Below are 14,606 nucleotides of genomic sequence, written 5' to 3'. Positions count from 1 at the left end.
TTAATATACAATAATTTAATCTCACATACTCTGTAATCAGTTTTTATTTGCTTTCAATAAAACATATATCTAGTTCTAGAGTTTTTTATTACTACAGCTCGCTGAACAGTGCTGAAGTACCCAATGTGGCCCTCACGGCAAAAAGTTTGGAGACCACTGATTTAGATGATAGATAGTAGGTGGTAGTAGATCATACATCAGAGAGTTGAAGTTTAGAGGACATATTGCTACAGTTTCAAAGTAGCTCATAAGATTAGTTGGTTCAGGCCAAAATCAAACTACATGGACATATTCTAGTGTACATCCTAAATGTCAAATTGTGCAACCAATTGCATTCAACCAGAGTGAAGTTTATTGTTATACATAATTGCAAAATATTTTGTTTCTTTGCATGCTCATGCAGATAGCTCAATAGACAGAAATTGAGATGACTCAACAAACTTTTATTGAGCCATCTCATATTTTGGGTACTCAGATTCCAGATACCAAACTTGAATAAAATCTCTCCATCTGGTCAGAGTTCAAACATAATTTTTGCAGATGCACACATAAAATGAATTTCATGCTACTTATATATTTTGTGAGATAGACCTAGAAATGATTGAATAGTTTTTAATTTTAGAAGAGTTTACTTTATTTTAATAATCTTTCAAAGCTTAAATGATCTTTTTAATATAAACATGCTATATTTATGTACATTTTTATTTTGTGTAGGTGTATAGAATGTATGAATTTGTACCTTGCAGAGAAATGGGAATAACCTTTGGGTAAGTTAATAAATTAATGCTTTATTTTTTTTTATCCTTTTATTGTAAATGACATAGATAAGGCAGTTCATTAATCAAATTTGTTACATTATAAATACTTCTTTTAAATTTCCTCCAAAATCACTCTAAGCACTGAGTAATTGAACTAGTAAGTCACTCGACTTTTGATACTAAAAGTTGTTTAACTTATGATATAGTGGCTCATAAATCACTGGTATATTCTTAGTGAAGAATTTATGGAGACAAAAAGTACACATGTTGAAGTAATTACTTTACTCATAATTATGAAAATAACACTTGACGTTTTGACCTTTGTACTGAGGACATTAGCAGGAAATCATACATATGCACAGGACACAAGCTAGTTGATACTACATAAAAGTAAGATAAATCTAAATGCTTTGTTAATCATTTACCCTGGCCTGACCTCTGGTGGAAAAAAAAAAACTAAACATATGTTCAAAAATATAAATTAATTAACAAAATAAACTTTTTATATATATCAGTATAATAATATACAGATGATATAAAAAAAAAATAAAATAAACCCTCTACATAAATAAAATTAAAGTTTTATAGCAGAACTACAGTAAACAATTCCTACAGTCCTCTTATATTAAGGTTTTCTTGTGTTGGGTTTGTTCTGGATGCTATATGGGTTGAAGATGGGTCCTCTTGATTCTTGGAATTATTAATTCATGTTCTTGTTTAGATTACCAGATACCTAGATTTATGCACTTTAGGAAGGCCATCAAAACAACAAATTAAAGTAATGATGAATGCCGGCAAATACTTTTATCCACTTTATAATATTACTTGTTTTGTAGCATTTGATTATTAACACATGTTTGTCTTATGCCTGTTTTTGTAGTTTTTGATTTCTAAATTTGCTTTTTATAGATGTATAAAGGGTAGAGCAATAGTTGTTAAAGTAGAAGAAGGAAGTGTAGCAGCAGAAGATGTGAGTGAATTTTATAGTATTAGTGACTGCCTACTCTCTGCATATTAAAATTTTAAATGTGTCGGTATACATAAATGATACTATTTTTTTTCATATATTGATACAGTCATCCTGGTACAGCAAACATCATCATAGCAAACTTGCTTGCTGTTTCGCACTACTGAAAAGTCCCAACCAAATCCCCCCCTATAGGTACAGTTCTATTCTAAAGGAAATTTCCTATAGCAAACTAACCACTGTAACAAACTATTTCTGTGGTCCCAGTAAGTTTGCTAAAGCAAGAGTAACCAGTATTTGATTAATATGATAAATGTCTTGAAGCAATGAATATAGTTAAGTCATTATCACAATTATTTTTGCAAATGTTTTTTTGCACTTTTATTTGTTATTTTTTATTTACGTAATCATTTATTTATTTTTCATTTTTCGTTTTTTTGAGTTTCATTGAAATTCAAATTATCGAAGACATTTAACCTATGTATTTGCTACTGTGGAAGGTTGGGAAGAAACTTATTACCATAAATTTAAATACTTGTAGATTTTACTTTTTTTTAGGAGTTATAGAAATTGTTCAAGCAACAGTAAACTAAATGAATGAATTGGGGGTGGGGGGGGGGATTTGGAATCAACTGTAAAGATGATAGCTTCTTTTCATCTTCATCCAGGAGGTTGACTATTGTGGATCTCCATATATTTTGCTGTTATGTTGCTCTTTGCATAAGACTTAGTCAGTCCTTTGCTTGTGAACCATACGTGTTGCTGTCTTTTGTTTCATTTGTCCACAGTTCTTCCCACCAATAAATCTTTTTTGAAGACTTTCATGTCTCATAATAATCTCTAATCTATAGTTCCATTTTAGTGCCCATCATCTCCAATACTTATTCATTCCTGATATTCAATGCTCTTCGTTCATCCACATCCTGAAAGCCTCAATCCTTATACTGTCCTTCTCTTCCTTGTTTGTTGTTGCACCATGTTCCTGCTACATAGAAAAGGTAGACCAAATGAAGCATTGTCATTCTTAATCTTTTTTTTTTTTTTTTTTTTCTCTTGATGTTTATATGTTTTTCATTCTGTTTTAACGTCAATTTTACAATTTTTTTTTTCCTACTTTAATACCTGTGAACCTCTATAGCTCAGTCGGTATAGACAAAGCCCTTTGGTCGGAAAGACCTGGATTCGATTCCCATCCAAGATGAGAAACCTTTATCTGACTCTTTTGACTAAAGGTGAGTTAGCCAGTTTTATATGGATGTAAGGGTTTTTTTTCACCTAGAAATGCAGGTTTTTCTCCTCTGTAAAAGAAGATCTTATTGCAAAAATGTGTAAAGAACAAAAATGTGATATTTTATGTCTACAGGAGACACACAAAGGACCTCAACAAGCAAGACCTAAAATTGCTGGAATGAAGCTCATAAAAGAAATACCACATGAAAAAGTACTTTAATAATAAGGTGTAACACCTCTTGGCTACTTGTATATGAAAATATGACTTCTGCATTACTTTGACCTTGATATCACCTCTGGGTCTGGCTCTTTGATTGAGACAGTATGCCCAAAAATAGGAATAAGTGGAACTTTATTGTCTGATGGGGGATGTGATGTTGGGAAAAGAACTGGAAGGATGTATAATTTTCCAGAAGGAAAGAAATGGGAAAAGAGGAGGAGGATTGCAGAGGAATTGTGCCCACAAAGTGTGGAAGTTGATAGTGCATGTGCAGATTTTGAATCTGTGTGGTGTGAAGTTGAAATAAACATGTTAATATATCTCATAGGATGCTGTTATAGGCCAGGGAATGCAGAGAGTACCAATTGAAATGTTTAGGCAAATTAGTTGGGCATGTAAAAAGAAGGTGATCCTGATGAGAGACTTTAATTACAGGAATATGGACTGGAAGGAGGAGATAGTGTATGGGAACAAGGAGAGCGAATTTGTGGAATTTCTGAGAGATAAGTGTCTTAAGCAGCATGTGATTGAAGCAACTAGAGGCTTTAATGTTTTTAGATTTGGATATAACTTCACAAGATGTAGTTATTAATGAAGTGTTGACACTGCTGCCAGTTGATGAGAGTGATCATGAGGTACTTTTTTGGGAAGTGATTAAACAGGAAAGTATCACTGCCAAAAATGGATACATGTGGAAGTATAAAACAGATGATTATAGTAAGCTCTGTAGTCAGTTAGCATCAGTACATTGGGTAAATGATCTGAGTGGGAAAGATGTTGACAGTGCATGGAAACTCACAAGGCAGTATCTGACAAAAGCAGCGTATGACTGTATACCAAAGATTAAGTGAGTGAGTAGAGTAGGAGTGAAATGAATGAACAGTGAAATTAAGCAAGCTGTGCTGGAAAAGAAAATGTTATGGAGGAGGTGCAAGGCAGTTGGTGGTGATTGGAACCACGGAGAGTATAAAGTGTAGGCTAGAAAGGTGACGAGCATGGTAAAGAAAGAAAAGGTGCACTATGAGAGGAGATTGGCTGGTCTGACCAAGGTTAACTGAAGGGAATTTTTCCACTATGTGGCAAGCAAGAGGAAGAATAATTATATCAGATTAACATTGGTGGATAGTCATGGCAGCAGACTTACAACTGCAAAGGATATAGTGGAAATATTGTGTATATCATACTGGTGCATAACTATAGTTGTGATCAAGGTGTTGGAGGGATTGGTAAGGAATAGAATACAGGGTTGGAAGGAGGAGAATTACATTACAATACAGTAGTACTTCAGGACTCTGTCCTATCACCTACCCTCTTTCTCTAGTACATAAACAACTTCCTCTAATCACCACTAATCCTATTCACAGTTTTGTAGATGATAGTACTCTCCATTCATCTTATTCATTTGACAAACCATTCAGTTTGTCAAATTTACAGATCTTTTAGTTACATTATTGTCTGTTAATGTTCAATTCACATTTTGTGTTCTTTTTACTGACAATGCTTGTGATACTTAGGCAAACATTCTATTTTAATAAAGTAATTTACATGAATTTCCCTCTGATATTATAATTATTTTAAATATAAAAGTGTGCCACATGCAACAATGATTTTATTATTATTATTATTATATTATTGCACAGGAGCATCCATATAGTCCAAAGGCTTATTGTGGGAGCCCACAAAATATCTATCATACCTCACCTTGAATCCATTCACTGACAAAGTAATCACAACAGGCCCTGGCAATCTGTTTCACTCATTCGCAACTCTAAGCAAAAAAAAACCTAGTCCTCACACCTTTGCTAACAGCTATCTTACTCAATTTCCAAGGATGACCCTTGTGTTGTCCTCCCCCTCCCAGTCATGTGCCAGAATATTTGCTCTGTATCATTTATCATTTCTGTAAAACTCTTTTAGTATCACATCTCTTTTCTGCATATCAACCAACTTTTGTAACACAAACCCTCACTCTGTGTCAGGGAGCACTCTACAGAGATCATTTAGTATCTTGGTTTTGATAGAATGAGAAAGAATGACTTTCTCAAGAAACTCAGATGACCATTCATAAGCACAGTAATCCAGATGTCAAAACCAAGGCCTTATAAAGAGAAATAATAACTTATCTCTGTTGCTTGTTAGTGTGTTCTTCAATAACCAAGTAATCCTATCAGCTTTCTTATCCACTCTTGCAGTATGCCCTCTGTATGCACACTCACATATTGTATATCCTTAGCTTTATCAGTTTCCTGGAGTACAGTTCCATCAATGTGGTACACAGCTTGTAATAGTTTTATTTCAAAATACACAAATACACTTTTATGCATTAAACTGACATACATTATATTTTGCCTATACTGTCAGCCTATTTAACTCACCTTGAAAGGTCTCTACATTGATTTATTATGAGTAGGTTTTCAACATCAGCAAACAACTGAATATTTCCCTTCAAATCATTTATGTACAAAATAAACAGCAGTGGTCTAAGCACACCACTAGTCACCTGCTTTCTCCTGGATTCTGCTGCTCCTTTGTTTTGGTCTCTCTGCCAGACATCCTCGTATCCAATTTGCCAACTTTCATCATATCCATCCCCATTTGTTTCACTTTGCATAACAGAGTTTGATGTAGTAACAATCGTATCTCCTTCGATCTATCAACCAACTTTTGTAACATAAATCCTCAATCTGTCTTTAGAGGGAGCATTCCACAGAAATCATTTAGCATCTTGATCACTCACATCTGGATCCTCTCCACCACTTCCTCATCTCCAAGAAATTCAGGTGACTAGATATATAAACACAATATTCTAAATGTGATCAAATGCTTTTGTGAAATTCAGCACTGTCATTATGTAGTCATTCACTTTATCCAATTCAACTGTCACTCTATTATAAAAATTGATAAATTACTAATCACTACCAAATAGAAGTTTTATATTTTCTTGTTAAATTTTACATATTTGAATGTGAAATCTTGGTACCCCATGAAATGCTCAGTGAATAGCAGTAGTAATAATTTTTTGATATTTTTAAGCAATTGAAATTATTTTCTTCAAACTAACAGATTAGTTGTGATAGTATTGCATGTGTATTTTAAGAACAGGATCAAATAGAGATAGGAGATGTCCTGGATGAACTATATGGGCACAGCCTCTATGGTAGTAGGAGAGGATTTATTTCTTCCTTAGCACAGCAGTTTCAGGGCCTTCCCATCTACCTCTCTGTTGTAAAGGTAAGTTGCAAAAGCAGTACATTTTTATTAGTGAAAATAAATTTTAGCTTTTGTTTAATTACTTAAAGTAATTAAAAATACTATATAGATATAAAATAAATGGAAACTGAAAGACCAAGAAAGTGATGCCATGAGACTGGAACAGGCCACATGGCCTAAAATCCATGATAGGAAAGAAAAGTAATTAAATTTAATTGCTTATTTAATTGCCTGTCTTTCTAGGAGAATATGAACAGATTCTGAATAAGTCTGTTGTCAAACACCCTACAAATATTTAAGAAAACTGATGCATACAAATGTAGAGGACTGAAGATGCTTATGTTGTTAGATAGAGTAATGAACATTCTGTCTGTACTGTTAAACAATTTAAACAAATTTGTAAGGATGTTTTCATCACATAGCTATGTTTCTAGGTTCTTCTATATATATAAAAAGATTTATACATCCTGTAAGTTAAGGTAATACAAGGATGCCTTCTGCATTACCCAGACAAATGGAATAAGGCATCATTCCATTTGGCTGAGTACATTAGTTTTCAGAACTATTGATTGGTCAACAGAAAATCCAAATGAATTAGATGAATCTCCACTGTATTCACAGAAACATGTGTTGGTCAATATTGCAAAAGTGAAACCTCATTTTTTTCATAATTAGACAGCCAGCAGCAGGTTACATATTTTGGTCATACAAATTCTGCCATACATACATGTGTTGCTCAGGACTACTTGTATATAAAGGTTAATGACTTCATATCAATTACTTTGTATCCCATAATGCAATGCACATATCCTTACAGACATGTATAATTCTATACATTATGGGAAGGGCCACTACCCGGATCTGTTTCAAACTTTATTGAGATCTCATTGGTGGGAGCCAGACCAGTCATGAAGTGACTTCATGTGCAAACTTTGTTTGCTTACACTTGGATAAAGGATGAAACAAAGAATATAATTTCTTGGAATCTTTAATTTATCACTGTTGACTGACATCAACGTGCAGGATTTAATGCAATGCAGCATATGTTTAATGTATTCATTGCCAAGAGTGAGTGGTTTGTGGTATGACAACAAGAATGGAGAAAATATTTGTTTGAAAAGTATCGTAAGCAAATATAAGAAATGTGAGTTAGGAGTGAAAGAATGAAGTGACTGGTATTATGTGGATATAAGGCAGGGTTGTCAAAGTGTTGTGGAGAAAGTAGCAGAAGCAGTGACTGATAGTGCACAAAATACAAATGAGAGTTTGCAGGAAGTGGTTGAAAGTAATAATGTAGATGATGAGATGCTAGTCTGAAAAGAAATTACACGCTTCCACAGACTCCTTCATAGGACAAAACATCAGCTCGAATGAACTGGAAAAATGATTGGTGTATGGTACAGTAGGATGGAGAATGAAAGAAAGTGAATGGGAAAAGCATAAAAGTGCAAGAAACTGGGAGAAAAGAGATAGTATTGTATGGGGATTCAATGTTAAGAGCCATACTTAATGAGAAAGTGACAAAAGCATGTTTTCCAAGTTCAAAAATAAAACGAACAAAAATAAAGAATAAGAAAGTAAAGATTGTGAGTCTACTGGTTTGGTATGATAGAATAGAATTGAGAAGGGCCATTGTAAAACTCGATGTAGCTTGGAAATACCAAAGTGCTTTACATCGATTTTTACAGAGGTCATGTCTCATGAGCTGACTGTACTTACTGTTTTAACAAAAATTTCTAGAATGTCAAAAACAAAGGCAATGTTTTGCCGCCGGAACTTTGTATAATAGCTCTATATAAGGGTGTAAGAAAGTTGTTTATGATTTAAGTGTATAAGAAAGTTGTTTGCGAGCTCTGCATATAAACACCTTCAAAGTCAGTGTGTAAGAGATCGACAACGTTCAGACAAGTTTCCCTGCCAAACAAGATAGGATTAAAGGAGTGCACGGAGGAAAAGAAAGAATGGGTCGGTCTTAACAGTAGATCAAGGAGTCGGGCTGAATTCTTTGAGGGTCACAACCCTTCGTGCAAGGTCCCGGAGAACGAGAAATAAAAAGGGACTGAGCTGAACATCGGAGTTGGCAGTTAGAGGCAGAAGTTCCAGAAGTAGGATCCAGAGGATAGGATGTTATGGCAAGCCATGCCAGAGGAGAAGCCGATCGGAATGACGAGAGAACAGCTGATGTAAATACTCGAGGAAGTGTCGGTCGGTTTTTGCCATGGGAGGTCAACTGAAGCCAAAAGACACAGAGCGATCTTCAAGCCTGTATGCTGAAACCTCTTGCCTAAGCTTTTCGTGTACCGGAAAAATTGTAGTCCAAAGCCCTCCAATATCCTGACGAAACTCCCCCTGAAGCAAGACTCTCCAGATGGATACCTAAGGCCCGAGATGAAAGGAAAAGCATAGGGACTTTAGTGCAGGACTTTTGGATGAGTGTGTGACACAAAGCCTCTGTAAGCTTGCTCCATCTTTTGTTGTACATTCCTTTTGTAATCTAGGAGCTACATTATAGATGGACTGATAAGAATTAACTTAATAGTAATAAAATGTGTCTATAAGAGAGTCCTCTGATTTGTTATTAATTGGAATATAATTTGTGAGATAACTTGGCATAGCTAGCTAACCTCTTTGTGAGTAAATTAGAGCTTCAATAATTTGATTTAATAAGCGGAGAAGTAATTGAGTAATTATATTATATAGTTATTTAGCATTGAAAAGGGAAAGCTTGTTTCTTTATACTAAAAATCTAATGGATAGGTGAGAGAGTAACCTCCTTCGTTTAATTATTGTACTTTGGTATTAATGTAAATAAATGTGTTTTATTTATATGTCAATAGAGTGTCACCTGATCTTTTATTTTACAATGCATTGTTCCTAAATAAACTCAGATCTGTGAACGGGAAACAACTAAGGCATTAAAAGTGTAGTTTAAGTACTTCAGAACCATGACTGTTTATGTAAACTTTATTGAAGGAATTTATGCTAGTAAGAGAGAGAGAGAGAGATCTACCGAACGTTTTACTGAGTCTTATGCCAATATAGAAATACTGGTGGCGCAGCCTTAACAAATAAAATTTCCAGTGTTCATAGGCATACGACTAGTAAATACGAAAGGTGGATAAACAAGTATGCAATAGGTTAAGTAAGAAAGGTTATGCAAGCAAAAGTGCACTGCTATAAAGAATAAAGAAGATATTACAATATAGGCAAACAGCCTTTGTTACAATAATGCATTAAACATCCTTCATTACACCATGATTGTTAGTGAGTCAATCAGAAAATTGTGCAGGAGGGATGGTGTGGGCTGAATTTGATGGATGTAAGGACCTGTGTATGCCTGATGGAGTGAACTTAAATGGTTTTAGAGTTAGATGCTTAGAGAAAGTGTTGTTCATTGAGAGTTTGGAAGTGCAAAACCAGCAAAACTAGAGATATTGGGGGGGGGGGGCAATCAAGCATGTGTCTAGCCACCCCTAGTATGATTGCAGGAATGATTATAAAATGCTGAGTGCAGTTTCCCAAGTGTTGAATCTGAATAGACAGATAATGACATTACGTAACGGTAACTGTGGGCCTAAGGGATGTTGCATGTACACAGCCCGAAGTATCAGAAATAAAGGAGAGAAGTTTTTACCATTGGTCAGGTCAACTTGGCCAAAAATTATTGTCATCAGGAGACCTGGTTGTCAGAAAATGATGTAGTTACAGGGATAAAATGTAATGGGTATCACATTTTCAGAGAAGGTAGAAGAAACAAGGCAGGTGGAGGGGTATTATTAATGATAGCTGAAGGACTTCAATCTACAAAAATAGAAATTAAGGAAGATTGTAGATCTGATAGAAATTGTTCATTTGAGACTGTCTTGTGTGAGATAGAGGCCAGTAGGACAAAATATATTGTTCATTGCTGCTATACGACTGGGGATCCAGAAGAAAATGTGGATGACATGCATCAGCAGATTAGCACGAGTGTAGGCTGAGCAATTATCATGGGAGACTTCAACTATGGTGATGTAGATTGAAAGGAGGAAAGGGCACATGGCGAAATGGAATTTATACAGTTACTAAGGGATTGTAATATATTTGAGGTTTCTATCTTTTATTTAATATTTACTTATGTTTCTGTTACTGCGCCTTTGTAAAATTTCTATCTTAAATCTGTCTATCGATTTCTCTATATCTATCTATTTCTTCTGACTTGTCTTCTATATTTTCATTTGTTAACTTTACTACACTTTATCCTTATCCATTACCTTTCTATATAGTCAGTCAATCTTAATTCCTTTTCTCTACTTTCAGTATATTATACTTATATTTGAGATTTCTAGAAATTTATTTGATTATTCCATTTTAATCAAATAAATATATTTAAATTTATTTGATTAAAAATCTCTAATTGGCATGAGAAATTAATTATAACTCCAGTAAAGCACCTCTATACAGTTAATTACAGTCGTGGCTAACTCCTAACTTAAATTTTATATCAAGGTTTAATTTCTTTCCCGCTTACAGGATCGGATTTATTTGGGAACAGTACAGTTGCTAAAAAGATCAGACGGCACTTATAAATAAAACAAACATATTTATTCACACTTAGACAATAATACAATGTATACCCTTAAATGATGTTACTATCATTATCTCTCAAGGTTAAGCATCAAGATTAAAATATCATATAGAACAACTCTTAGGCAAGTTATAAACATCAAAGATGTAAATCATCAAACATTTTAATCTATACATCAAATAACTATCATTTCCTCTCAAAGCTAAGCATCAAAATCTAAACATCACATAGAACAACTCTCAGGCATGTTATAAGCATCAAAATACGTAACTCATCAAACAATTTTTTCTGTATATATCAAATAACTATCAGTTTCTCTCAAAGCTAAGCATCAAAATTTAAACATCACATAGAACAACTCTCAGGCATTATAAGCATCAAATACATAGCTCATCAAACAATTAATTCTGTATGTATCAAATAATTATCAGCCCATTTACAATCTAGGAATTATCATACTTTGACTAATATAAATCTCCAATTCTAACTTTCACAAAAAGAATGTAACACTCACTTAGCAATCAACCTTTCACACCATTACAATTCTAAATTCTATAATTTTCTTATCAGCTCTTTTAAACCATTTCAATGTAATACAACGTAAGCTTAAACTTTCATTAACATCTCTTCAATTATTTTAAAAGCAGATTTACTTCATACGAATTAGTTTTCAATCTATTACATCTATCAATCCTATGAATTCAGTCTATCTGAAACACTCCTTCACATCATAAATTAAGAGAAAGTTTTCGACAAAAAAATTCAACTCACATTAATTCTTTCATAGGCACAATTGCACTTTAATCGTATCTTCTCTTTGCGCTTATTCTGGATCCCCTCTATTGTTATGGCGTGCTCTATTGCTTCAGACGCATCATGGACACCGTGTTCTCCTCTAGAATTACTCACGGGGCTGGAGCGCGATCTTTCGGTGTAGTAGGCACTCGGACGTAGGGTCATCTTGGTCCTGGGCCGCTGGTCGCTCTACAAGGTTTCGCCTCCCTTTATCCTCCATGACTTCATCCAGGATCGTACGTAGTCCATGGATCGACTCCCCTCTTTTCTCCTGGTGTCACATCTCTCCAAGTCGATCCACCTTAGTCCATTCCTGACCTTTTTATTTCGCTTCTCTGGACCTTGCGCAAAGTTTCTTAGACCCCAAATATTTCCGTGCAAACTTGGAACTAAGGTCTGAGATCCCCGTACCTATCACGTGCTAACTCCTTTCCTTCTAGAAAGTTCCGACTTCTATCTCCTTGAAGTGTAGTTTAATCCCTTTTTCAACATAGCGTAACAGCTTCTGATGTATACCGCCCCCTTTTACTATCAACCTTAAAGGCAGTGTCGGACTGCTTTGGTTACAATGGGTTTCCATTCTACCCTATGCCAAGTGATACATCAAATATATTTCCGAACTCTAAGGTAATTGCCCCTAAACTTCTATTTTTAGATACTTGTTTACTTTATTTTAGCATGTTTAATCCCTTGGAGTTTCTACAGATGGTCATTTTGTATTACTTATGTAGGTAATTCTAACGTACTTCTAATCTCTGAGGGATTCTCTTTTGAAATACACACTCATATATCTTTTATGTACAGAATCATGTAAATTTTTCTGGGCTAATTTTATATGGGCTGATATTATTGTTTACATCTCTTATATACAATTTTACAATTCTTTGAATTTCAGATGTGACTCCTGTAAAATCGATGCAGGGTTATGATGTTGCATCGAATTTTACAGGATAATTACTTGAAACAGGAAGGGACCAGGGGTTTGAAAGTTTTGGATCTGGTAATAGCCTCAGGAGATCTATCTATAATTGCACTAGTAACTCTACTTCTGATTGGTGAAAGTGACTATGCAGTCTTGTCCTGGGAGGTTGTTCAACATGTAGAAATTTCAGTCAAGAAAAGGTTTATATGAAACTACAAAGCTGGCAATTATGACAAACTTAGGAGGCAACTTGGATCAGTGCCATGGCAGAAGAAACTACGTAGAATGAATATCATTAATGCATGGGAAGTAATCAAGGATTGTTTGAGCAAAGGCAATACGAGAGTGCATACTCAGGGTCAGGAGGATAAAAACTCAGTAGGGATTAAGTGGATGACTAACAATATAAAGCAAGAGCTGCAAAAAAAAGAAAGCATTGTGTTAGGAATATAAATGACAAGGTATCAGCATGCCCATGAGCAGTATAAAGCACACGCAAGAAGGGTAACTAGTATGGTAAGGAAGGCTAAATCAGATTGTGAGAGTAAATTAGCTAAGCAGGCCAAAGTAAATCCAAAATAGTTTTTTTGCTACTTAGCGAGTAAGAGCAAGAATGATTATGGAAAGATAACTTTACTCAGAAAGATCGTAGGAAAGTGACAGAAGCAGAAGAAATAGTTCAGTTACTAAGTGATCACTTTGCAAGGGTATATCATCCAGATGGTGACTTTGCAGTTACTGAGATGTGACAGAGACTGATGTGAACATTGAGATAGATGAACTAGAGGTACTCAGTATTTTAAAAATATGTGCATGCACCAGTGGGACTGAACGGTATGTATGCTTGTGTGCTACAAGAATGTGCAAGTGAACCGGCAATGCCTCTGATGAAGTTGTTTGATCTAAGTCTCAGCTCTTTCAAGGTTCCAAGGGAGTGGAAAGAGTACAAGATAGTTCTGTTACATAAAGGTGACTCCAAGACAAAAGTAGCAAATTACAGACCAATTAGTATCTCTGGAGTGATGGTTAAAGTATTGGAAAAATTGGTTAAAAGTAAAATTCATGAATGGATGGATAGGAATATGATACTTTATAGGGGACAGCATGATTTTGTGAAAGGTAGGTTCTGCCTCAGTAATTTATTCATATTTTATAAGGTTATAAGGTGACAGCATTGGATAAAGGAAATGGCTATACACCATGATACTACTGGACTTTGCAAAAGCATTTGACAGAATACCGCATGGAAACTATTACATGAGTTGGAGCAAATGGAAATGGATATGAAGCATGGATGGATGGATTGGTGGTGGGGGGGGGTTGATGATCTGATGTTTGTCTATCAAATATCAGAGGAATCATTGGAATCAAGGCAATTGTGGGTGACTAATGGAGTGCTCCAGGGCTCTGTACTAGGACCACTACTTACTCTTTAATTTGTATATCCATGATATAGCAGAAGATTGAAGGGGATAGGGGACATTCAATTTTTTGCTGATGATGCAAAACTAGAGAGGGCAATAGTTGATAAAGGTGATGTAGATATCTTACAAGATGATTTCAATAAATTGGCAGTGTGAGAAAAGGACTGGTTCTCAATTCAGTGCTATGAAATGTAAGGTAATGCACTTCGGGATGAAAAGATTACACACTTAGTATCATATTGATGGAGCTAGTTTACAGGAAATTGATGAGGCTGGGGATCTAGGGGTGATGGTAGATAGAGATTTGAAATTAATAAGACGTGTTGCAAGAGTTGGCAAAATAGCTCAGAAGATTACTTGGATGCTGTAGAGCACATTGAAAAGTAAAGATAGAGAGGTTATTATCAGATTTATTCACCTGTGTTTCTTGGGGATTGGGAGGTGGTGGAGAGGATTCAGAGGCAAGTGACCAAGCTGGTGGCAAGTGGATGGAATGTTCCCTATGAAGATAGA

The 14,606-nt window shown here is 35.0% G+C and overlaps 1 protein-coding gene across 4 annotated transcripts in view; it reads left to right on the top strand.

The window, feature by feature from the left end:
* The window catches only part of LOC150097176 (uncharacterized), a 296,897-nt gene that overhangs the window by 132,948 nt on the left and 149,343 nt on the right, over positions 1–14,606 (top strand). For all 4 annotated transcript variants that reach the window (XM_090407105.1, XM_090407107.1, XM_090407104.1 and 1 more), the window contains exons 9-11: positions 715–767; positions 1,668–1,728; positions 6,278–6,406. In XM_090407105.1, coding sequence (XP_090263231.1) covers positions 715–767; positions 1,668–1,728; positions 6,278–6,406 — 243 coding nt within the window. The remainder of the gene's footprint in view (positions 1–714; positions 768–1,667; positions 1,729–6,277; positions 6,407–14,606) is intronic.

This window comes from Typopeltis vanoorti, chromosome 17 (assembly GCF_054136105.1).
Source record: "Typopeltis vanoorti isolate ZY-2024b chromosome 17, IOZ_Tvanoo_1.0, whole genome shotgun sequence".
In the NCBI taxonomy this organism is placed as follows: Eukaryota; Metazoa; Arthropoda; class Arachnida; order Uropygi; family Thelyphonidae; genus Typopeltis; species Typopeltis vanoorti.
This window is presented reverse-complemented; position numbering and strand designations above follow the sequence as displayed.